We start from the raw sequence: 24,675 nt of genomic DNA, 5'->3' as shown, positions 1-24,675 counted from the left end.
TGCCTTCCTACCCTGGACCACTCTAGGCTCCTGCCCTCCTCCGGGTTTGCACATGCTGTTTCCTCTACTCGAAACATCCTTTCCTGGCTCTCTGTAGAGCTGGGTCCTTCTGTCAATCAAGTCTCAGACGGGCCTCACCACACTACCCCATCTACAGTTGATGTCACTCATCCCACTAGATATTTTTTCTCCCTCTCTCCATTCTCCATGGTCTCCTTAGAAGATCTTTTTTTAAATTAATTTATTTTTTATTGAGGGATAATTGCTTTACAGAATTTTGCTGTTTTCTGTCAAACCTCAACATGAACAGCCATAGGTATATCCTTAGAAGCTCTTATTTCAAGCTGTCCTTGTCTCATGCAAGCCTGTGCGTCATTATCACCCAGAGCATGCGTACACGTGTCCTATGCATGGTGCATCCTTTGCCTCACACTGCGCAGAGCGTGCAGCGGGCTTGATGAGTATTTGTGTCCAGGTGACCTCCCAGCCAGTTACACACTATGTGTGGTCAGTGAGTGGGCTGGACCTGCTCCGTAAAAATCCTTGTGACTGGCTCACAAACAGAAGCACAGGAATTGAGAATGAATATCGGGAAACCTCTGTGGCAACTGACATCCAAGTGTGTGACGGCCAAATAAAGCTCTCGTGTGCACAGCCTCCCATGGCCTGAGAACCATCTCACCAGGCACACTGAGCCCACAGATCGTCCTGCAATTCAAACCACCCAACAGAACCCCCAAGGAAACCTTGATTCTTTACCACAGAAGGTTCAAGTCTGGAGTTTAAGGGAGGAGGGGTGCAGAAATCCCTTCTAGATAAAGCAAGGAGAGACAAAGTTCTGTTTTTTTTTTTTAAGCTTTGCTTTTTGAGAAGCATACTTTCAAAGAACACTTCAGAGATGCCTGAGCTTAGCCACCTGGTGAGGCAGGGGTCAGTTTACCTGTGAGGGGACACAGAATGGTTCACTGCCCTTTGCCAGCATGAGGGGATAGGCAGGGGCAGGTCAGGGGCCACAGAGGGAGGCGTTGAACAACAGCAGTGCCGGGTTCCGGTGGTTCCGAACACAGGTCTGCCTCCAGCGCCCAGGCCCGGGTGAGCCATCACTGGGTCTCCAAGATGTTAGTGGAAACTAAAGCAAGAATCTCATAAAAGAGCCGGCTGTGGGCGACAGGAACTGGCTGGTGAAAACCTCAAATGCTTCGGCCCCAGCCTAATCAGAGGAAGGCATCGTCGGGCCGTGATTAATGCCGGCTCATAAAACCGCACAGGATAAAGGCCCTTCTGTCTGCCCTGTGTCTGGCCTGCCTGAGCAAGTCGCATTTCTGAGATTGGATGACTCTCCTCCCACTCACCCTTCCAACTTTTCCTTAAATTACCAAGTGATCGGGACTGACTACATTTTGGAAATGGCCTGAATCTTGCTCTTTATCACCCTTCCCAACCAGAATAAAAACCAGAGAAATTCTTGAGCTTTTAAAGACTAAAGTCATGATAAACCTAATTGCTAGTATTTATTGAGTAGATACTGTGTGCCAGGCGCTATGCTAAGAGCCATACATGCACGGAAAGTGTTAGTTGCTCAGTTGTGTCTGACTCTTTACAACTCCACGGACTATGGCCCACCAGGGTCCTCTGTCCACGAGATTTCCCAGGCAAGGATACTGAAGTGGATTGCCATTTCCTACTCTAGGGGATCTTCCCAACCCAGGGATAGAAGAACCCAGGTCTCCAGCATTGGCTGGTGGATTCTTTACCATCTGAGCCACTTGTGTGGGGGGGGGGGGGGGGGGGGGCGTGCATTACTGCTCCCATTTTACAGAGGAGCAAACAGAGGCTGGGGAGGAGTCCATGCAGGACTGGCACTCTCATGTGCCATCGTCTACCCCTGAACCCAGGGCAGACACCACTGCTCAGCCTCCTGCTGATCAGTTTCCCACTGAGCCCTACTGGGCCTCAGCATCCTTCTCAGCACCGCACTCTAGGCTGCCAGGACTGACCAGGACCACGTGGAGTGTGAAGCCCGTTTACCGTCCTTGCCTGACAGCTGGAGAAGGTTGAAAAAGGAAAACCGGGACTAGGTCTTCTGACCTCGGAGTCCGTGTGTGTCCTACTGCCCAATTCTGACCTTGGAGTCCGTGTGTGTCCTACTGCCCAACCCTGGGAAAGAGCACCTTTCTCCTGCACTTTTCTTTCTGATCTTTTGATTTCTCTCCTGGAAAAGCCTGATTCTGGGAACCTCTTCCCCAAGAATTCACTACCAGAGAGCAAAGCACCAAATGATTCAGAAAGGCCATCCAGTCTTAAACCAAAGATTGGTTTAGGACCTAAAGCAGTCTTCCCAACTGACCTGAGAAAAGGCCTCTTGCTAAAGGTTTTGGGAACGTGACCTTGGTTGGCTTCCTGGAGAGATCGCTGATTCTGACCCAAGCTCTCTTTCCATCGCCCCCTTCCCATGTCCATGCCAATTGACGGCAACTGTCTGAGAGCTATGTTGAGGTGGGTTCTGATACCCTCATTGGGGTTGATTATTAATGTCTGCCGTGTGTGAGTGAGTAGGGAGTGGTAGCATAGGCCTCAAGCCAGCCAGGATCACGAAACACAACCAGATGCTGGGGCCTTGTCAATGCAGAGGCAGAGAGCTGGTACCCAGCTGGGGCTTTAAGCTGCAACAGGAAAAGTAGGTCTCTATCTCCAGGAAGCCAGCCAGGTATCCCTTAGCTCTTCAGGTCACACAGACAGTCTCAACCACAGGGTCGATTTATAAAGTCAAGCAGGGAGGGGTGCAGGCCCTAGAAGGTGGGAGCCATACAGAGATCGAGGGCCTGGGCCTCCTGGCACCAGGCAATGCTTGCACAGAAGGCAGCAGCCACAGCCATGGGCATCAGGCCATCCGGCAGGAGGGTTAGGGTCAGGGTTGGGCACAGAGGTGGAAAACAGAGGATAGACAATTTGCGTTTCACACTTTCTCAAGCTGTGTGGCCTTGACCTTTATCTCCCCATACCTAGGACCCACCCAAGTGTAAGATTTCTACTCATTTTAAAGAAAAGCAAGCCAGCAAACTAATGAAAGGCCAATCAGACAGTTATCCATGGCCCTATGTATAGTTAGATGGCCTACCATCTATCCCAGCCATATCAGTGTGGAAATGTTATTGACCTGAGACCTTGTCGATTCTACTATTAGAAGGGGCCTTTGCATATTTTAAAATTAATAAACCATGAAATGCCTTCTGCCTATAAGGATTTAATTATACTTTGCTAAGAAAAGTGATTTTAAATGTTTTTTTTTTTTTTTAATGAGAAGCATTGCCATGAGGTAAATGAGGTAAAAATCTTCAGTTTTTAAGGAAACAAAATCCCTGTTGCAGAGCCAACAGATCTGAAATGAAAGTCTACTGAAATTATCCCATTCTCATCAAGCATGTGAAGCTGCAGTTACCACTTGGGGGAGAGTGGAAGCTTGTTCAGGCCTCTCGTGGGTGTTCCCCAAAGATTCACCCCTTTTCTTCCTTGAGACTAATCCTTGGGTTCTCCAAAACCTGGAGGAGCCCAGGTCTTGCCAGGGCTCAGATTTCCCATGCCCGGGTGCATGGGAATCACGGTGCTGGGCCTCCCCCTCCCCAGGGCCTGCAGTACATGGAGCTCATCCCCAAGGAGAAGCAGCCGGTGACCGGCACCGAGGGCGCCCTCTACCGCCGGCGCCAGCTCATGCACCAGCTCCCCATCTACGACCAGGACCCCTCTCGCTGCCGCGGACTTTTGGAGAACGAGCTGAAAGTGATGGAAGAGTTTGTGAAGCAGTATAAGAGCGAGGCCCTGGGTGTGGGCGAGGTGGCCCTCCCCGGGCAGGGCGGTTTGCCCAAGGAGGAGGGGAAGCAGCAGGAGAAGCCTGAGGGAGCCGAGACCGCCGCCCCGACCGCCAACGGCAGCATCGGTGACCCGTCCAAGGAATACGTAAGTCTGTCCCACCCCTCCATCCATCCACCTATGCATGCCTCGGGTCTGGATGAAAATGCCCAGGTCGGGGCTGCAGGGTCAGGGCCCCAGCTCCAGGTCCTGTTCCTTCATTCCTGCGTTCATGTATGGTCGTGGTCCAGAAGCGGTCACAGACAAGCAGAGCCTACCAGCTCAGAGAGAGGGCATCTCTCCTTGCTTGATGGTGAGGGTGGGCTTGGGGGAGGAGGGGAGGCCCCCTCTGGCCTTGCAAGAGTCACTAGGAGTCCCCTGGGCCTTTGGGCTCTTCATGGGAGGCCTGTGTTGCCTTCAAGAGGTAAGCATGCCCTATAAGAGGTGAGAGTCTCAGAGCATGGCAGTCAAAGGACTGAATGAAGTGCCAGGTGGTGATGGTGTGGTACTGGGGGGCTGGCAAGGTCAGCGGAGGCACATTTCCTGAAGAGTCATGCACTCCATCCATCCATCACTCAAGGATCCATTAGCCTGTACTGTCTGCTGAGATCCAGGAAATTAAACAAGCAGAGGACCCTGTCCCCATACTGGGATGTCATAGACTTAAGACTTTACTCCAAGGGCCATAGAGAACAGTGGTGGGCTTGAGACTGGGGGCCACGTGGGGCTATCTGCTAAGTTTCATGGGACCCCCAACCCCAGCCCCCATCAGTCAAGCGGCCCTGTGACTCTACGTGACATTTGGAAATACAAGTCCCAATCCATCAAGCAAATCACCTGCCTTGCTGGCAACAGGCAAGAGTCACCCACATGAGCCAGGAACCCCAGGGAAATGCCCACCCAAATGATGCTGTCACTACGTCAAGAAGGGGGTCTCTCTTCTCTGTAGTAACTCACATTTGCTATCCAAAACCTGCGTTCTGTCTTTCCAACGCCCACCCCATGGGCACATTCATTTGGGATTGCTATCCAATGAACTGGAAGACAAAAGAATGAAACTGATTTTCGCTAGCACAAAGTAGTGCCGGTGTTGAAAAGACCTGTTTCTCAGGAAGAATTCACACCCCAGGAGTTGATTTTTAAAAATTACATGCAGTGACCATGTTTTCAGAAACCAGCCCCCTCTCCAGCCCTGCTCTCTATCCGCCCTCCAGTAGCCATCGCCTCTTAACAGCTAAGTACTGCGGAATTCCAGATTGAAAGGCAGCTTCTCGAAGTCTGTGACATCTCCCAGTTGCCATTCCCAGGAGAGAAATGCTGATCTGAGAACGTATTTCATCCTGGATTCCACATGTTTGGACAGCGTAGAAGTAGGGCAGAGGCAGCCTAAGATCCCAGGTCCTTGGCAACAGTCAGCTCTAGAAAATAGCTCTGACACTTTAGAAGCTTTTAAACAAGACCAGACAGTAAATAGGGAATGTACAGGGAGGTGATATTGGTGGGTTGGGCTGGTTAGGGAAGACAGACTTTTCCTTCCTCAGTAGTTGTTGTTGAGTCGCTAAGTCATGTCCAACTCTTTGTGGCCCCGTGGACTGCGGCACGCCAGGCTTCCCTGTCCTTCACTATCTCCCAGAGTTTGTTCAAACTCGTGTCCATTGAGTCGATGAGGCCATCCAACCATCTCATCCTCTGTCTCCCCATCTTCCTCCTGCCCTCTATCTTTCCCAGCATCAGGGTCTTTTCCAATGAGTCAGTTCTTCACATCAGGTGGCCAAAGTATTGGAGCTGCAGCATCAGTCCTTCCAATGAATATTCAGGATTTATTTCCTTTAGGATTAACTGGTTTGATCTCCTTGCAGTCCAAGGGACTCTCCAGAGTCTTCTCCAGCACCATAGCCCCTTCCTTTTCCTAAACCTGATCTTAATTAGATAACTAATTGTGTCACTGGCAGACTCACTTCCGTCACCCCCTCTAGACACTGAGGTCCTGTCTTGTCCGTCTCTGTAACCTAGGGCTACAAATCAAACCACCCCATCTCTGCAGCAGGCACCACTGATATACAGAGAAGGTGCTTGATAATTATGTGATGCGTGAATGAACGAGTGCTGAAACTAAATTGATCCTCTAAAGATGGGGACCACTTGGGTGGCTGTTTTGCTTGACAGGACAGTGAGATTTCGCGTTTACATGCCTTAATCATCTTCTGTGTGCTGCATGCTACGTTCACTACTTTCAGGTCTTGGATTAATTCAGACCGTTACCTGGTGGGTGGACCTCACAAGTCCCCTATTATAGGTGGGACTTCCCAGGTGTCACAAGTGGTAAAGACTCCACCCGCCAGTGTAGGAGATGCGAGAGAGGCAGGTCCAATCCCAGGGTCAGGAAGATCCCCTGGAGGAGGGCATGGCAACCCACTCCAGTATTCTTGCCTGGAGAATCCCATGGACAGAGGAGCCTGGCAGGCTATAGACCACGGGATTGCAAAGAGTCAGACATGACGCTTTGCACACATGTGCTGCAGGGGAGGACTCAGGGATTCAGAGAAGATAGGTAGCTTGTCTGAGGCCCCATTGTTTCTGGCGGGGAGAGGGTGGGCAGACTCCGGATCTGATACTCTTGCTACTGTGTGATGCTGAATATAAAACCCTGCCTGTTATCTGTATTTAACTCAGTGTTTATCTCCTCAAAGCCAAGGAGCAAATTCTATTAAGGTAACTAATATCCTGCCAGGCTGTAGACAGTGGGTCCCTGGCAGCCCCAACCCAGGGGGCAGCATATCAAGGGGACGTGGGTGCTGGCCGGCCTGTGTGCCGGGCTCCTCTTGTTCTCATAAAAGGGCAGCAGGACAGCCTCCAAAGCCAAATGTCAGGCACAAACCTGACTTTCGCTCCCTTGAGGAGGGACGTGAACTTGGCTAGAAGCTATCGGGGCATTCAACCTAAGAACCCGGGTACAGGGAGGACGCATAGAACTGACATTCGAAATCAGTGATGCGTGAAAGAGGAGGCAAAAAGAAGGACATGTGGCATGCAGTACACTGGAGCTACGGTTGTAACATACCACGCTTTGTCAGCCTGACGGTGAGCGTCAGGACTGTTGCTGGCAGCTGCCATTCAGTGGCCTTTGCTGAACCAAGGACAGTGCTAAGCAGGGGAGCATCTGACGTAGAGCTCCCAGCCACCCAGCCACAGGAGGTGAGGCTGTGGGGTTCAAACCAACCTCTGTCAGCCCCCAAGCCCATCTTCCTGTTTCCCAAAGCGTATTGCCCAGAAAACTCATGGATATGAAGCTATTAAAGGGCCATGTGGCCGTGTAAAGGGGACGTCAGAGTGGACAAAATGAACCGGGTTTCTTTCAGGCTGGACTTCTCAGAGCCTTCAGAAGACTATGGCAATGTCTAAAAGCACCTGGCACCCTGGCTAAAGTCCAGCAGCCTGGGTCCCACCCCAGACTAGCGGGTGCAGGTGGGGCCTGAGAATCTGCATTTCCAACAAGTCTCCAGGCTGATGCCAATGCTGGGCTGGGGGCCACCCTTTGAGAACACTGCTATAGAGGGTTGAAAATGACCTGATGTATAAACTCAGCCAAAAAGATATCGCCAATCTGTTAACACAGTGAGGGTCCTCCAGACGCTAACCTAGGCGTGTTCTAGACGTGTGCGGCCTCCCCGCCACGCCCGACTTTGGGTGTCCAGCTTTGAGAACACTGTCAGCACTCTCAAGTTCCTTGAACTGGCCACGGGGAGTTCAGGGAACAGTTGCAGATAATAAAGGCCCCCACTCTCTCTCGGCCCTGACTGCCCCAGCTGGGACCTCACAACACTCTGCTCTCAGCAGCCAGAGGCCAAGAGCCCTGCTGTCTGAGCTCCCGCAGCCTGCGCCCCACGGCTGTCCTCCCCGGTGCTCGCTCGGCTCCGTCCTGAGGCTAGGCAGCCTGTTACAGTGACGGCCTTCCTCGGAAACCTTGGGAGGATCCCGGACCGTGGCAACCCCAGGGTCGGACTGCCGACTCCTCCCTCCACCAGACTGACCAGACCAGAGGAGCATTCCCGCCAAAGCCTGTTCCAAGTCATCCTCATCCGTATGGAATCCCCGCCCACGGACTGAGTGTTGGGTGAAGCCGGAGAGCAGCGGCATGGCGGGAGCAGCAGGTCCCTGGAAGCGCCACTGTGACACTGTGCTTAGGAGAGGTGGCAGCATGGGAAATGCCCATGAGTCAGCCCTCTTCGTGAGGAAAAGTCACACAGGAAAATCCCAGGTTCCAGCTTGCCCACTGTCGCTCTCAAAGCAGACCCTTTAAACCACTGAGGCCAAGTAACCCCCACCCCAATATTCAGCCTCCCTCTCTCTCCCTGAGTTGCCCCACTACGTGTGCATGGAGGGCGCAGGAGGGCTGTCATTGCACAGCAGTCTCATTCATCTCTTTGAATCACCCGAACAACCGGTGAGAGAGGGTGGGGTTGTTATACCCATTTTACAGATGTGGAGTCTGAGGCCTGGAGAGGTTAACTGGCTTGTTAGTGAGATCCCAGCCCAGGTCCTTCTGCGTCACCACCCTGTGGGGTCTCGGCAGGGTTGGGACAAAGCAAAGGCGCGTGCACTTCTGTTTGTTGGTGGGAGTGGTGATGTGTGGACTCACTGACAGCCCAGCCAGCAAAGAATTTGGGGGCAAGTCAGGAACAAGGGAAGGGCTTGTCTGGCCCACTCCAATCCCACCTGCAGTGGGTTCCCACGGGTCTTGGGGGCTTTGAAGCATCATATGGTCAGGAAGCTGCCCACCCCAGCAGCCTGGACTACTCCACAACCACAAGGCATGGCCCCACATCCAGCTCCCAACCCCTCCCACCTGGATGGATCCCACAGACACCGGACCTTGATGTGCTGACCGTGAACGGCTCTACCAGACCACTGCCCTGCGTTTACAGAGCCTACTGGATATGTTCTCAGAAATTAAATATACAGATTTCCTGGGCATGGTCATCCTGCCCAGGAATTTCCTCTCTTCTCTACACCCCAAACTTGTAACCAAAGAAAGAAGCAAGCAAGCCAGGACATAGCATTTAATGTCATCTCCACCCTTCCGTATTTTTCATTCTTGCCAGGAGCCCCCCAGCTCCTGCCTCACAGGCCAGGCCATGGCCCCAGAGAAGATTAAAAGGAGAACAGACTGAAAGAAGCGAAGACATTTCTGGAAGTCGTAAAGATGTGTTCCTCAGGTCCCAAATGACAGTGGACCTCCCCCGACCCCGTTTCCCCACAAGAATGCACAGAGGAGGGACCGGAGGCCTGGTCCCCTCCCTCCCGTGGGCCAGCCTTGCAGATGGAAACTTACAGCAGCTGGCAGCTCAGCCCAACTCCAGCCCCGATGGGGACATATTTGTGGGCAAGGGACTTCCAAAGCTTGGTCAGAGCAGATGTTTGGCTTGTGGGCTGGCAGGAGAGCCAGTCTCTCTCTGCACACTTGAAACCACCACCCCATGCCTGAGAGCCCCATCTGAGCTGAGGACTGAGGGTCAAAGGCCCAAGAGGCAGCCCTCCCAGTTGCCATGGTTACCAGGCTCCTCCACATCCGCCTGCCTCCTCCTTTACGGCGGAGATATTTTAATGACATTAAAGGAGATTTTTCTTTTCCACAGAAAATTCCTTTCATCCCACTTTTGATACTATAAATACTTCTCCGTGTTGCCACATAAGGCTTCACAAGTATCTTGCCCCGCCCTGCCCCCCTTGAAGTGGGCTGCGTAATAGTCCATTGACTAAAACAGGGCTTTTATTTTCCTGTTGGAGGTTACTTGGTGACAATGATGACACAGAGGGTGGTGGTGTCTGCCACTCACTGACAACCTGTGTCGTGCCAAGCACCACACCAGGGGCTTCTCATGGCTGTTTTATTCAATTCTAAGAATTACTCGACAAGATACACTGCCCCCCGCAGCCAGTTATCTAACTGGTGAGCAATGAAGCCGGAACTGGAGCGCGGGCCAGCCTCACTCCAAACCCTGCACAGACTCCAAACAACAGAAGCTCCCGCACTTCCAGAGCTCCCAGGGGGCCTGGGCACCATGTGAGGCTGCTGCAATGGAGATGGCCCCATGTGAGCCTCGTCCTCACTCTCCCCCTGTAAGGACACGCTTGTCAAAGGGGGATCCAAGAAGACGCCAGGCTGACAGCCTCTCTTCCAAGTGTGGCATTTAAGAAGGCTCTGTGGCTCCCACCTCCCCCTTCAGCAGACCACCAGTGAGGGAGACTTGGTTACACGCCTGCCATTCTACCTTGCTTGGCAAAGCGCCCCCTCCCCAAGGACCTGGCTGAGAAGATGTAGGAGGCAAAGCATGGGGTGGCTAAGCACTTCCCAGCATCAGGGCCCGCCTTGTGTCACAGAGGAGGACACTGAGGCTCAGACAGGTGGCTGAGTCATCCAAGGTGCCCCCAAGATGAAGCGATGCTGGGACTTCGTACAAAAGCCCGGGACCCTGACCACCGCGCCTGCACCACCCCAAGCAGTCTGCACCTGAAGGAACCTGGGAAGATGCTGGTGTGGGGGCCCGGAGCACAAGGGGCTGAAGATGCCCGCCACAACACCAGGGCCAGGAAAGAGAGCAGAGATGGGGCGTGGAACCAAACTACTCTGGGATGCACGAGGTTGCAAAGCCAAGATGGTGAATAATCGCCATAAGAGGAAATGGGGAGATGCTGTTTATGAATAAATTGTTGAGTATTTGTGTTGGAGGGAACCCAGCGCCTGGACTCAAGGCCCTTGTGTTAATATTTACTGTGTTATAGTGGCGAGCTTTTCACGAGGTAATCTGAGTTTAGACTGGGGAGGCCTTTGGATAAGAGCCTTCCAGAAGGGAAGGGCATGATTGGGACAGAACTGCTGGCCACCCTGAGAGAGGCTGTGGCTGGTTTGGAAGGTTCTCGGTGTCTGCAGACTCACCTCTGAAGGCTAGTGTGTCTCGTCCCTGGAGGTAGTTCTCTGGCCGTGGGACCTGGGGCCACTGGCCTGGACCTGCTGTTTCCTGAATTGCTTTGTGTGTTGGTTACTTCCACTTCAGAAGCCTGAATGACTCTGCGTGCCCATGTGTGCTGGTTCTATTACCTGGGGCCCCACAGCAAACCCCCCCAGGAGGCAGCAGCTCAGAGCACTGATGTCTGTTTTGCTCACAAATCAGCAGTTCGGGCAGGGCTCAGTGGCCTAGCCTGTCTCTGGCCATGATGCTGGGAAGACGGAGAGGGCTGGGGCTGGACCATAGCAGGGGCCTTGGCCTCTCCCTCTATCTCTGTGTTTTCTCTGCGTAGTTGCCCTAGAAAGGGGGCCTCAGGATTTTTTCCCAGTCCCCCGTCTCTGCCCCCACCAGAACTCACAAAGAAGAGTTGGCGGAAGCTGAGCTGCCTTTTATGTCCTGCCTCGGGAATTGACAACATCCCATCTGCCACATTCGGTTCTACAGAAATGAGTCACTAAGGCAGGACCCGTGTGAACAAAGGAAACAGACACCCACAGGTGGGAGGAAGGTCCACAGAACTGCCAGCATCATTTCCACACATCACAGTGGATGGAACCCAGCCCTACAGGGTCTGAGCTTTGGAGGCAACTGAATTTAGCATGCTCCTGTGCTTTCTCAAAGCAGGCGTTTACAAAGACCCAGAGTACGGAATAGATAAAAGCCTTTCATTGAGACCCTTGTGATAAATACTTTCACCTTTTGAACAGGGACAGGGCAAAACTTCAGCGTGAAGAGACATTCATGGGAAAAACGTCATGTATGTTCTACATATGACAGGTCTGGGGACTTCCCTGGTGGTCCAGGGGCTAAGAATCCATGCTCCCAATGCAGAGGGCCTGGGTTTGATCCCTGGTCAGGGAACTAGACCCCCCGTGCTGCAACTAAGGGTTTGCATGCTGCAACTAAAGATTTCAAGGGCTGTAACGAAGACCCAGAGGAGCCAAATAAATGAATACATATTCTAAAAAAGAAAAGAAAAGAAAGGTCCGTGCTGAAGCTCCTTTCCCCAAGGGATGACAGTCTGAAAACTAGGTCACATGGCAACCAGTACATGGACAGATTCCCATGAGGAAGCTCTGATTTTAGCCAGTTGGGAGTCTGAATGAGAACCCACTGACATGCGAATGATCAATGTTCTTCTCTGCTCCTTTTAACCCAGTCCCAAAGGACTTCTACTGGACCACGCTGTCTCCTCCAGAGGGGACATCGCCTGGGAATGACTATTATTGAGCTTTCTTCAGAACAGTGTAGAACTGAAGCATCCCAGGAATTCAAACTGGCTTTTGCGCCAACTGAACCTTACTGGTGATGTCATTTTTGCTGAGTTTATATATAAGGTCATGTTTAAATTCTCTATGACAGTGGTTCGTGAACTGTGGTCCCCTGATTACCCCAGCATCCCCTAGGAGTCTGCAAATTCCTTGCCCACTCCCAGATCTACTCATCAGACCCTGCAGTGTCGGGGAGGTGCCGCACCTCCCTGTCTGGAACCGGAGAGCACGGTCTTAGAGGGGGTACGATGGGAGAGGGAGACGAGCAGGCCTGCCAAGCCAGGGACTGGTTGTAGCCACATCTGGGGTAGTGACAGGATGGAAGTCGCCTGACTCAATTCTCTGGCCTTGTACAGAGAAAGAGAACAGACATGGAAAAACACAGAGCCCACAGGTGGGAGGAATGACCTCCTCACACTCCATGTGCTCATGGTCCTACTGAAAGGAACCCAAGCCTTCAAACCAGAAGCAGATCCTGCCTGAGACATCATTGTCATCTTAGGAAATGGATTTAGCTCCTCCAAGCCTTAACTTTTTATAAATAGGGCTGGGTAGGGATGACAGCCGGAGAAGGCAATGGCAGCCCACTCCAGTACTCTTGCCTGGAAAACCCCATGGATGGAGGAGCCTGGTGGGCTGCAGTCTATGGGGTCACAAAAAGTCGGACACAACTGAGCGACTTCCCTTTCACTTTTCACTTTCATGCATTGGAGAAGGAAATGGCAACCCACTCTAGTGTTCTAGCCTGGAGAATCCCAGGGACAGAGGAGCCTGGTGGGCTGCTGTCTATGGGGTCACACAGAATCAGACACGACTAAAGAGATTTAGCAGCAGCAGCAGCAGGGATGACAGTAGATTTTTAGCTAATTAGTACTAAACCCTTATAAAGTTCATTATTCTAGAATCTCACTTAATCCATGTAACAGGCCTATGATGTTCTGAGTATCATTAGTAATATTTTCCATTTGACAGATGGAAAAAACTAAGGCACAGAGAGGTTGGTTAACTGGCCCAAGGTTACACAGCTAGCGCCGCCCCCCCCACCCAAGCATCCGCTGCAGTTTAGAAACTGTAATCCTCAGTGCCGAGGATGATAGAATAAGTTTATGCAAAGAAAGGCAGACCCCGGATCACAGGGCCCAGGCAGGCTGGGCCTCTGGACTCTTGGTTGCCAGGATGACCCTGGTGGCTGAGGGGCCGCCAGATTGATAGCGCCAGGACACTATCAGATCTCTCATCCTTTGAGACCACAGGGAAGGGGGCATGGGAAACAGTTCAGAGGCAAGAAGAAATTGGTTCCTGACTCATGTTGACAGGACTTACTAATCAAACATCATGTTTTCATAAAACGGCAGTGACACTGTTTGCTTTAAAAAGGATCAGCTTAAAAGAAAAAGGACTGGCTACTGGTAATAATGGGGTGCGGAGCAGGAATGCTGGGGGACAGCGAGAGAAAAGACACTCCCCAAAGAGGCCCTGACAGAGCCCTTTCAGGCAGTGCTCCCGAATTCTCTCCCACGGCATGAACCAGAACTCGGCACTCTTGGCTTCCAGAAGCAGCACGGGCTCCCCATTACCTCCAGAGTGAGGTCCCAACCCACAGTTTATAGTCACCCGTGATCACCCCAGGCTGCCTCTCTGACTCACATCCCTCTGCTTCCTTCGGTGGGTCGCAGGCACCTGCCAGTACCACCACTTCCCCCCGCCCAGACACACCCAGGTGCATTTACATCCCTTCCTCTTCCCACCTCTGTGTTAGCAAAATAGCTGGAAATTAATTTGAAGTTGGGAGCCCCACTGATGTTGCCTGGTGATACCTGACCAGGCATGATGGATGGGCAGAAAGCCCTTCTGTGTGGGAGAAAAGGGGCTGGAAACTTCATTCTGTGAAATATGGAAAGACAGATGGATAGGAAACTCACTTGGTTCTCAAACAGCCCTCACCAGACAGCTGACACTTCCCAGCCATGCTTAAGAGATGTGACAGTCAGTGAATGTGGGTCCATTATCTGGGTTTCCTGTGAGGCCGCACAGGTGGCTCAGTGGTCAAGAATCCACCTGCCAGTGCAGGAAATGTGGGTGCAGTTCCTGGGTGGGGAAGACCCCCTGGAGGAGGAAATGGCACCCCACTCCAGTGCTCTTGCCTGGAGAATCCCATGGACAGAGGAGCCTGGCGGGCTACCGTCTGTGGGGTCACACAGTCGGACACGACTGAGCGGGCATGCACAGGCAGGCTCTGATGAGTTCCAGGTGAGCTGGGGCTCAGTCACGTGCGAAGGGACAGGGTTTCACTCTGGGGAGGAACTCACACACATCATTCTTGTGAGCGTAAATGAAACCACAAAGCCAGTATGGTCCAAGGCACGTTGTCAGGCAGCCAGGACTAATTAATCAAACACATTCCTATCTGGGCACGCGCTCAGCCACGGCTGTGCTTAGCGACCACTCTCAGTACATGAGCTTATTTTTGTCACTTGGTTTTCTTTCCCTGATTATCACCATTTTAATTTTGTTTCTTCTTCATTTAAAAGAATATATTAAGCATACAATTAAAGCGTATAAATAAGACAAAGTGTTTAGGCTTTGAATATATGCCTACTCATCTTTACATAGCAAAAAAATAAATAATCTCTATTTGGGCTGACATATAATTAGTGCTTAGTAAGACAGTATGTTCATTTCAAGCCATGGGTCAACAAGCATTTCTATAGAGGGCCAGGTAATCAATTAATTAGGTGTTATGGGCCAAGAGTTAAAATCAGTGATATCACATGAGAACTTTCTGTGGCAAGAGAGAAAATAAATGTCCACAACTTTTTGAAATTCAAAATACAGTAGGATAATTAAGACAGGCTTTTACAAGACATGTTGCATTAGTCAGCTCGGGCTGCTATAAAGAATATCATAGACCAGGGGGCTTAAACAACAGAAATGTGTGTTTTTACAGTTCTGGAGGATAAAAGTTCAAGCTCAAGGTGCTGGCACAATTGGGTTCTGGGGAGAGCCCTCTTTCTGGCTTGTAGAGGGCTACAAGCCCGCCTCACATGGCTTTCCCTGTGAGTACTCCCAGAGAGAGAACAGCAGAAAGAGAGCCAGCCATCTCTGGTCTCTCTTCTTCTAAGGACACAAGTCCTGTCTGATTAGAGCCCCACCCTAATGAGCTCGGTTAACCTTAATGAACTCCTTAAAGGCCCTATCTCCAAATACAGTCACACTTTGGGGTTCAACATACTAATTGGGGGAGGTGAATCATTCAGTCTGTAACACAGGTCTGCTCATGAAAAATGGAATTCTTTGGGGGCAGAAAAACATGCCACTAAATTGGAGTTCAAACGTAACATGCATTTGAAGCTGATGGTTCCTACAAGAGCAGGCAGAAGCCGTGTTTGCCGTAGTTGGGCCAGCACTGATGGAAAGGCCACGTAGTGGAGTAGAAGGAACCTCAGGTTTGGGGTCAGGCTGGGCCTGTGCTGAAATCCCAGCTTTGCCTCCCATCAGCTGTTGCTGCTCGACAGTGACTGAATCTCTGTGAACCTGGGTTTTGCCATGTTTGGGGGGTGGGGGGAGGGGAAGGGAGGGAGCAGGACATACAGGTCTCCCTAAAAGGACAATAACTCGAGAAGGGAAAGTAACTCTCTTGGGTTTCCATAAGGGTGTCCATCAGGAGAGAAAACACCCAAGCATAATACTGGATATACACCTGCCCCAGGGAGATGACAACCAGTATCACCCTCATCACTGGAGTTCTGGGTAGTGGGTGAGAACTCCAAAACAACTGGAAAGATGTTACAGATTGAGGATGCCGTCTGGATAGGATGTGATGAGGACAGCCGTTTACCACTGTGGTAAATACCAAATATTTGACCAGAACCTCTCCACGGTTATTAAAAACAAGGCGAGTCTGAGAAACTGTCGTAGCCCAGAGGAGCCTAAGGAGACAGGGTCGCTATCCGTGATGCAGGATCCTGGATGGGATCCCAGAAGAGGAAAGGGGCCTTAGGTAAAATCGAAGCACATTTGGAGAAGGTTTGGACTTTAGTTAATAATAACATATCAGTACTGGTTACCTGATTGTGACGAGTACACCATATTCATGTAAGAAGCCAAGCAAGCAGGACAGTGGGTGTGGGGTCTGCAAGAATTCTCTGCTCTAGCTGCAAATCGAAAACTTCTAAAATTCTAAGTTTAGTAAAAGGCAACCCTGCACAGGTAAAAGATTCATTCAAAGTGCAAGGTGGACCAGTGGGTTTTACTGTGTTGAAAACAGGGATGAAAGGCTGGTTGATATGGTTTCAGACTCTGCATTAACTTGCTTCTGAGGAACTACCACTTGTCAAATTTTGATTAATAGCAAAGAAAAATAGTCCAGTTATCTGGAAGGGCTATTTAAAAATGCCTTCTTTTCTTTTTCAGTTCCTCAGAAAACCACATAATGCAAAAGATGAAAAGTTAAAGCCATCACAGGAAGTGAGAAATTCTCTACTGAGCCAGTCATTAGAGGGCTGCAAAAGTGCCACACTCTGGCTCCATGTTCCTGTTTTGGAAAATACAGTTATTTCTAATTACAAATATTTATATTGACATGTTGTTGCTTTTCTATTTTTAATGAATTAATAAGTAGTTATTTGACTTTTTCCTAAGTTATAATTTCTCATATGGTAAATACCATGAGCTGTTAACCCATATGAACAGAAACTCTTGGAGGTTCTCAGTAATAATTTTAAGAGTCTAAAGACCCTGAGAACAAAATATGTGAGAATCGCTGTACTAAACAAATATTCCAGTCCTCACAACTCCCTGCTAGGCAGGTAGTATTATTATTCCACTTTGCACATGAGGAGACTGAATAGCAGAGAGGCACCATAACCTTCTCAAGGTCACCCAGGAAGCAGGGGACTGGGGTTGACACTGGCGCCCGCTTCATGATGCACTCCTGACGACCTTGTGTCCTGGGGCTCCGCCCCCGCCCTTCCTTCCAGGTCTGTGAGCTCTGCAAGGGGGTGGCCCCCGCCGACAGCCCTGTGGTCTACTCAGACAGGGCAGGCTATAGCAAGCAGTGGCATCCCGCCTGTTTCGTGTGCACCAAGTGCTCCGAGCCGCTGGTGGACCTCATCTACTTCTGGAAGGACGGGGCTCCCTGGTGTGGCCGTCATTACTGTGAGAGCCTGCGGCCCCGGTGCTCCGGCTGTGATGAGGTGAGGACCTGTGGGGGTGGACGGTGGGGTAGGCGTGCCTCTGACTGCAGGAAAGGACCCCGAGGCCCAGGAGGGTGTGGTTTCGCCAATGATGTGATCCACAGGTAGGAAAACGGGCTCAGAGCCCCCTTCACACTCTTGGCCTCTGTTTTCCCATCTGCAAAATGGGCAGAAATTAGTTCCTGCCCCCAGGTCTGTTGGGATGGGTGGGACACAGAGCACCTGTCAAATCTTATCCTTGGCAAGGGCCCCGGCACTTAGTGAGTGCTCAGAACATCATGGGGTGCGCCCTGAGGTAGACAGAACACGTTCACACCTGGCTCTGCATATGGGCCCCTAACTCCTATGTCGCAGTTTTATCACCTACAAAATGGGAGGGTAACAGTGCCCACCCCGTGCAGTTGCTGTGAGGGCAAACGAGATCATGCCCGAAAATGCTTGGCATGGGCCCGACCTAGTGACTAAAAGAATAGAAGCTGCCGTGAGTCTTAGAATCAGGTAATACACGACGAGACGACAGCACTATTGTAGCACGTAGTGTCAACATAACACAAGCCAACAGTCAGAGATGCTAGGAAAGGGGTGCAGCTCTCCAGTATGGGTTTAGACTAGAGGCACTCACAGGTGTGTGAACAGTGACAGCAGCAGTCATGACGGTAGCAGCTACTGTCTGCATGCCCTCGGTGACGGCAAACTCGCTACCTTCGCCTTTGGCACACATGAGGGTCAGAAATGCCTTCTTCACTTTGAGCTAGGATCTCCGCCTCCCACCTTCCACTTGTTGCTCTCTGTGAGAAGTTCAGTTCAGTTGCTCAGTTGTGTCCGACTTTTTGCGACCCCATGAATTGCAGCACGCCAGGCCTCCCTGTCCATCACCAACTCCCAGAGTTCACTCAGACTCGCGTCCATCGAGTCGGTGATGCCATCCAGCCATCTCATCCTCTGTCGTCTCCTTCTCCTCCTGCCCTCAATCCCTCCCAGCATCAGAGTCTTTTCCAATGAGTCAGCTCTTCACATGAGGTGGCCAAAGTACTGGAGTTTCAGCTTTAGCATCATTCCTTCCAAAGAACACCCAGGACTGATCTCCTTCAGAATGGACTGGTTGGCTCTCCTTGCAGTCCAAGGGACTCTCAAGAGTCTTCTCCAACACCGTGAAAAGTTAAGACCCTGTAATCCTCCTACATCGTTAACTGTGTGAGCAAGAGCATTAAGAAGGGAAAAGGGCTGTGAGCAGGCCTGGGCCCCAGCTTACATTTTAAGGACCACAGTTTGCTCGCGGTAACCCCTCCTCATCCTAATGTGCTGTAGACTTTTACATGATGTGCTATTAACATCTTACAACACCCCTTTAGGGGGAGGGAATCACTATCTGCATTTGACATCTGAGGAAAGTGTAGCTCAGAGGGTCAGTGCTAATCACACAGCCTTGACCTTGACTCTGTTATCTTTCTGAGTACTCCATCTGCAGCAACACTTGGAACACTCATAAAACCCCCTGGGCCAGGTGGTATTTATATCCCCATCCTTCAGATGTGGAAACTGAGGCACAGGGAGGTTGAGAAATTTGCCCCTAGTCATGCAGCTGTTATGTATTTAAATGAACATTCACACCTTGTCCCTGTGTGACCACAAGATGAGAAGGCACATTGAACCAGTTTGCTGTTCCCCTCTCTGGTTCATCACCAGATCACACAGATGTTCCAAAGTTTACTTTGTCCCAAGCCCAAGTAACGCTGGGTGTGCCTACTCTTGCAGACTTGCCATTGGCCACTTGGCTGTAGTGAGGTGGTCTTCACCAGCTCAGAGCACAACTGGGCTTTGGATTTGACCCACAGAGCATCACAGATGCCAGATTCATAAAACCTGCCAATAGTGGAGGATTGTTGTGTTTGTTTTTTTTTTCCCGTCCGAGATGCTAAGATGCAACCATGATCTTCATCAAATACTATACTTACTGCCTGAGACTTATGCCAGGTTTCTCCACTGAAGCATTTAAAAGACAAAACAAGAATGGGGGTGGAGGGACCACCATCTCACATGCCCTGTCTTCTCGAGATAGAACCTGAGTTGTACGTCTTCTGCTTCCCCCTGCCAGATAATCTTCTCAGAGGACTACCAGCGTGTGGAAGACCTGGCCTGGCACCGAAAGCACTTCGTGTGCGAGGGCTGCGAGCAGCTGCTGGGTGGCCGGGCATACATTGTCACCAAGGGTCAGCTCCTGTGCCCGACATGCAGCAAGTCCAAACACTCCTGAAGGGCTGACTGCCCATGGCCGGAACCCACAGGATCGTGCTGAGGAGGGGAACCCAGTGCACCAGGGCCATCCTAAGGGTCTGGCGAGACAGCCAGCAACAAAAATGTCATCTTTTTTTCAGTGGGAATATATATATACACATATGTTCTAGGTTGGGTGGTGATGGATCCTTCAGGGTCAATAGTTTCAAAGCCAAAGATGTTCTGCGAAGTCTTAGGATACAGTTGTTTTGTCGTTGTTGTTTCCTTGCCACCAACAAAAGGCATCCTGCCAGGGCTCTAGGAGTTTCCCAGAATGCAACTCTGAGTGATCAAATCCTGTGGCTGTAGGGTGTGCGTGCTTCCTCGTGAATGGGGAGGCTCCTCCAGGAGCAGCCTGGGACCCCAATGATCTTGTGCTGCCTCCTTTTCAAATGGAATTTGAATTTTAAATAAAAAATAATGTTGGCATGATAAATACACCAATAAAAGTTTTATGAAGTTCGCATACACCTTGATCTCATTATTTCCACGTGGGCGGCATTTCAGGGTATCTGTTTTGCCCCAAGACCCTGAATGCTGGCGCTGGTGGCAAAAGCCTCGGAAACGCTGGCGCGCCTCTTCTTCAGCTGTGTCTCATCAGACTTCTTTGGGGACTGTAGGTCCTCAGGGCAGGACCCCCGTGACCCAGTTCCAGGTAGCCCCAGGGCACTGATGGAAATGAGAGTGCTGTTTCACGGGAACCTAAAAGCAGCCTCCTGGAAACTTAGGAGCAGCAGTTCAGTGCTCTCAGAGCTGAGGCAGGTGATGAGTGAGCCCCTCTGGGAGTGAGACCAGGTAGAGTGTTCAGAAAGGGCCACCTAAGCTCAACCGATGGGTGCCACGTGGGATGTGGTGGCCAGTGCTGGCCGACCTGAGGAAGTGAGGACTTCATGAGAAATCACCCCTGTTGTACATGTTGCCAACCAAACAGACTAGCTCATTGGCTAGTCTCTCTTTTATGACCTCGGTGCACTTACAGCCTCCAAATTCATTTCCTTCCCCCAGTTCAGTTCAGTTCAGTTCAGTCGCTCAGTCCTGTCCGACTCTTTGCGACCCTATGAATCACAGCACGCCAGGCTTCCCTGTCCATCACCAACTCCCGGAGTTTACTCAGACTCACGTCCGAGTCAGTGATGCCATCCAGCCATCTCATCCTGGGTCGTCCCCTTCTCCTCCTGCCCCCAATCCCTCCCAGCATCAGGGTCTTTTCCCATGAGTCAACTCTTCACATGAGATGGCCGAAGTACTGGAGTTTCAGCTTTAGCATCATTCCTTCCAAAGAAATCCCAGGGCTGATCTCCATCAGAATGGACTGGTTAGATCTCCTTGCAGTCCAAGGGACTCTCAAGAGTCTTCTCCAACACCACAATTCAAAAGCATCAATTCTTTGGCGCTCAGCCTTCTTCACAGTCCAACTCTCACATCCATACATGACCACTGGAAAAACCATAGCCTTGACTAGACGGACCTTAGTCGTTTCAGGAAAAAAAACACATTTCCCTCTCTCCTGGGGATTAAGTGTAAAAAGACCTGAGTCTTAGTAGCTCACAGTCCAGTCAACCCTGGCCTCTCTTTCTTAAACTGCCCATCTGTTGCCCAGTGTCTGTGCCTTCACCACCCAACTTCCACTCACACCCTCTTGGCTGCAATAGCCCCATTCATGGGCTCTGCAAGCGCGATGAAGCTATGGTCACGCCCTTCCCAGGCGGTCCTCTGTGTCCAGCTCCTCTCTCCAGCCACCCTGCTTCTCTTCCATGTCCACCTTTTCAAGGAGAAGCTTCCAGATGCATTCTTCCTGCCTCCCAGTTGCCTCTGAAGAACAAAGTCCTCACCCTGACATGTAAGTCCCTCCAACACTTGGCTTAACTGTCTTTCTGGTCGTTAAACCTTTCTTCCTCTAGATTTCAATTTCCTTATTTCTCTTAAACATTCAGGAACTCCTCTGGTTCAAGACCTCCCCATCTCCCGCCATCCCTTTTCTGTGCTGATTCCTTGAAGGCCAACTCCTCCCCACTGAAATTCTGTCCTAAGGTGCTTCTGAAACATAACCTTCTTCTCAGCCCTTCCTGTAACACCAGTGGAATAGTCACTCATACATTCCCACATTCATTCATTCACAAATATTCACTGAGCACTATAGAGTTCCAGTTCCTCTGCTGAGTACAGGTGGGGATGGTGCTTACAGAAAGAACAGTCTGTGCAGGAAATGGGCCTTGGGCAAATATTCCCACAAGTAGATTTTAAAGTACTGCTGCTATAGATGCTATAGCTTCCCAAGTGGCTCAGTGGTAAAGAATCTGCCTGCCAATGCAGGAGTCACAGGAGGCACAGATTCCATCCCTGGGTCAGGAAGATTCCCTGGAAGAGGAAATGGCAACCCACTCCAGTATTCTTGCCTGGAGAATTCCATGGACAGAGCAGCCTAGCAGGCTACAGTTCATGAGATGGCTGAAGAGTCAGACACGACTTAGCAACTGAGCACCCGTGCACGTACACATGGATACCGTAAAGGCGGTGGCGGGGAAACGTGTCTCCATAAAGCAAACGAAAGAGAGTGGGCCTAATCAGGGATGTCTGGAAAGGTGTCCCTGGGAAAGTGACATGTGAATTGAGATCTGAAGAGGGAAAGGAAGATGCTAAAGCTGGATGCCTGGGTGGCGTGTGCAAAGGCCCTGCGTCTGAAGCAGCACCAGTTTATTCAGCACCTATTTATTGCTGTTGGAGACAGTGGTGACCACAGTCCCTGGAAGGTGTGGCAGGTCCAGAGAGGGAGCACGGATGCTGAGGCACAAGGGGGTCGTCAGCTTTGTGGGCAGCAGACAAGACCCGTCTCTGTCCTAAGAGCAACAGGAAGCCTGCAAAGAGTTTTCAGCAGGGGTTGGTGATGGCTGGGCAGAGAGACCACGGGATACATGAAGCCCCAGAGTGATGCCAGCCTGAGTTTGTCCTGGCGCCTCTGTCCACACTATTGTGGACAGGAGTGATGCCCCCCACAGACCCTGGTGGACACCACCCAGAGCAAGCTCCTGCCTTCCCAGTGTCCACTAACGACATTGACCTTGTACTTGAAATACCCGAATCCCCTCTGACACCCCTTTCTGATGGGCACTCAGTGCAGCCCTCTCTCCCATCGCCTCTTCCTTCCATCCCCAAGGCTGTACCTCACCTTGTATGTTTTCTGCCCAGATTGACAATGGTCTCCTAGTGAGTCTTCCTGCCACAAACTCACCCTGTCCACACACTGCTCAGCTAGACCTTTCAGAAACAGCCTCGCCGTGCAGTCTTCTCTACAAAACAGGGGCACACACAGGAGAAGGTGGAAAGCTTTGTGGGCTTCCCTGGTGGCTCAGCTGGTAAAGAATCCACCTGCAATGCAGGAGACCTGGGTTCAATCCCTGCGTTGGGAAGATCCCCTGGAGAAGGGAACAGCTACCCACTCCAGTGTTCTGGCCTGGAGAATTCCATGGACTGTATGGTCCATGGGGTCACAGAGTCGGACATGACTGAACGAGTTTCACTCCTAGCTTTGTAGTCAAACGTCTTAATGTTCCCGGCCCCAACCCACCCTATTTCCCACTCTCCTTTCGGAAGCCAGATACACTCACCCCAGCTTCCCCCACCTCTGCTGGCTGCTCCGGCTGCTCGCTTTGCCCAGAGTTCCCCACATGGTGCCCTATTACTGCCCTGTCCATGGGGCTGCCAGAGCTGAATGGGATTCTGCGCCAGAATTGGAAGGACGTGCGCCCTAAAGTGTTATAACTCATGCATGGTTTATCCCTATGTCAGCAGGAAGAGCAGCTGCCACGCTCACCACTGCCATTCCGCGGCCTCACCCTCCCTACAAGACTGCTGTAGGTGCCCTTCCCCTTCACCTGTGTTCCCCAAAACCCCTAGGCTTACAGCGATCACCGCACTGACTCTATTGTGCTCTAAATGATGGTTAGAGAAAGGCTCCCCTATGTGCTTCTTGAGACAATATGTACTGTCATCATCTCTGGTCTTCAATCCTTAGGATAACGCTTAGCAACTAAATCAAAGAACAAATCGCAGAGGGCCCTGGGATGATTCATTGTTGCTAATGGCTGCTGCTGCTGCTGCTAAGTCTCTTCAGTCCAGTCTGACTCTGAGTGACCCCATAGACGGCAGACCACCAGGCTCCCCCGTCCCTGGGATTCTCCAGCGAGAACACTGGAGTTGGTTGCTGTTGCTAATGGCAGTGGGTTCCAAAAGCGCCTAAATCAAATATGGGAACTTCAGTCTGAGGCAGACATTGCTGGCTCCATTTCCTTCTTCTTGGTGGGGACAGCCCATTCCCATGACATACACTCATTCTCCCAGCCTCTTTGGCAGCTGGAGGACAGGCATGTGACTTGCGCCAGGCCAGTGGGGCTTCGCCATAGGGAAGCTACTTAAGAATGCTTTCTTCCTTGAGGAAAAGAGATGCTCTGGAGGAACCAGTCCTACTTTCCTTTTCTTTTGATATAATTTCAAACTTCGAGTCTCAAAAAGAGAACAAAGAATCTGACTTCTTGAACTATGTCAGAGTGTGGCTGACACCATGCCCCGTTGCTCCTGAATCTTATAGTGTGTGATTCCTACAAACAAGGACATTCTCCAACCTAAGCGTGAAATAGCATCAAAAATAGGTATTACCATTCTACCTTCTCATTCTCAGATCTCGGTCACATTTCACCAGTTGTCCCAATAATGTCTTTTATAACAAAAAGATCCAGTCCAAGATGACATACTGCAGTTACTTAATTTTTCCCTTTTAGCCTTCTTCAGTTGGAAAATAATCCCATTTCTTGCCGTGACAGTTACCATCTTAACATCTTAAATGATTAAAGGTCACTTAATGTGTAGAATGTCCATCAAATTGGGTTTGAGAATTGATATTCTCTTATAATTAGATTCAGGTTATGCTTTTTTTGGTAGGAAGCCCACAGGAGTGATGCTGTTTTCCTTTCGTTGCATCCTATAAGATAATACAAGATTTTCACTTGTTCCCTTAGTATTGATATTAATTTTCAGCACTTGATTATACTAGATCCTTCCATGATAAACTTACTCCTTTTCTCTTTG

The 24,675-nt window shown here is 50.7% G+C and overlaps 1 protein-coding gene across 1 annotated transcript in view; it reads left to right on the top strand.

The window, feature by feature from the left end:
* The window catches only part of LMCD1 (LIM and cysteine rich domains 1), a 56,704-nt gene extending 36,643 nt beyond the window's left edge, over positions 1-20,061 (top strand). Inside the window, exons 4-6 of the mRNA XM_004018302.4 lie at positions 3,625-3,954; positions 17,104-17,319; positions 19,415-20,061. Of these exons, the coding sequence (XP_004018351.2) occupies positions 3,625-3,954; positions 17,104-17,319; positions 19,415-19,573 (705 nt within the window). The 3' untranslated portion in view covers positions 19,574-20,061. The remainder of the gene's footprint in view (positions 1-3,624; positions 3,955-17,103; positions 17,320-19,414) is intronic.
* Positions 20,062-24,675: the final 4,614 nt, after the last annotated feature.

The sequence above is a fragment of the Ovis aries genome, chromosome 19 (genome assembly GCF_016772045.2).
Source record: "Ovis aries strain OAR_USU_Benz2616 breed Rambouillet chromosome 19, ARS-UI_Ramb_v3.0, whole genome shotgun sequence".
Classification (NCBI taxonomy): Eukaryota; Metazoa; Chordata; class Mammalia; order Artiodactyla; family Bovidae; genus Ovis; species Ovis aries.
Note: the sequence above shows the minus strand (reverse complement) of the source record. Positions and strands in the feature narration are given on the sequence as shown.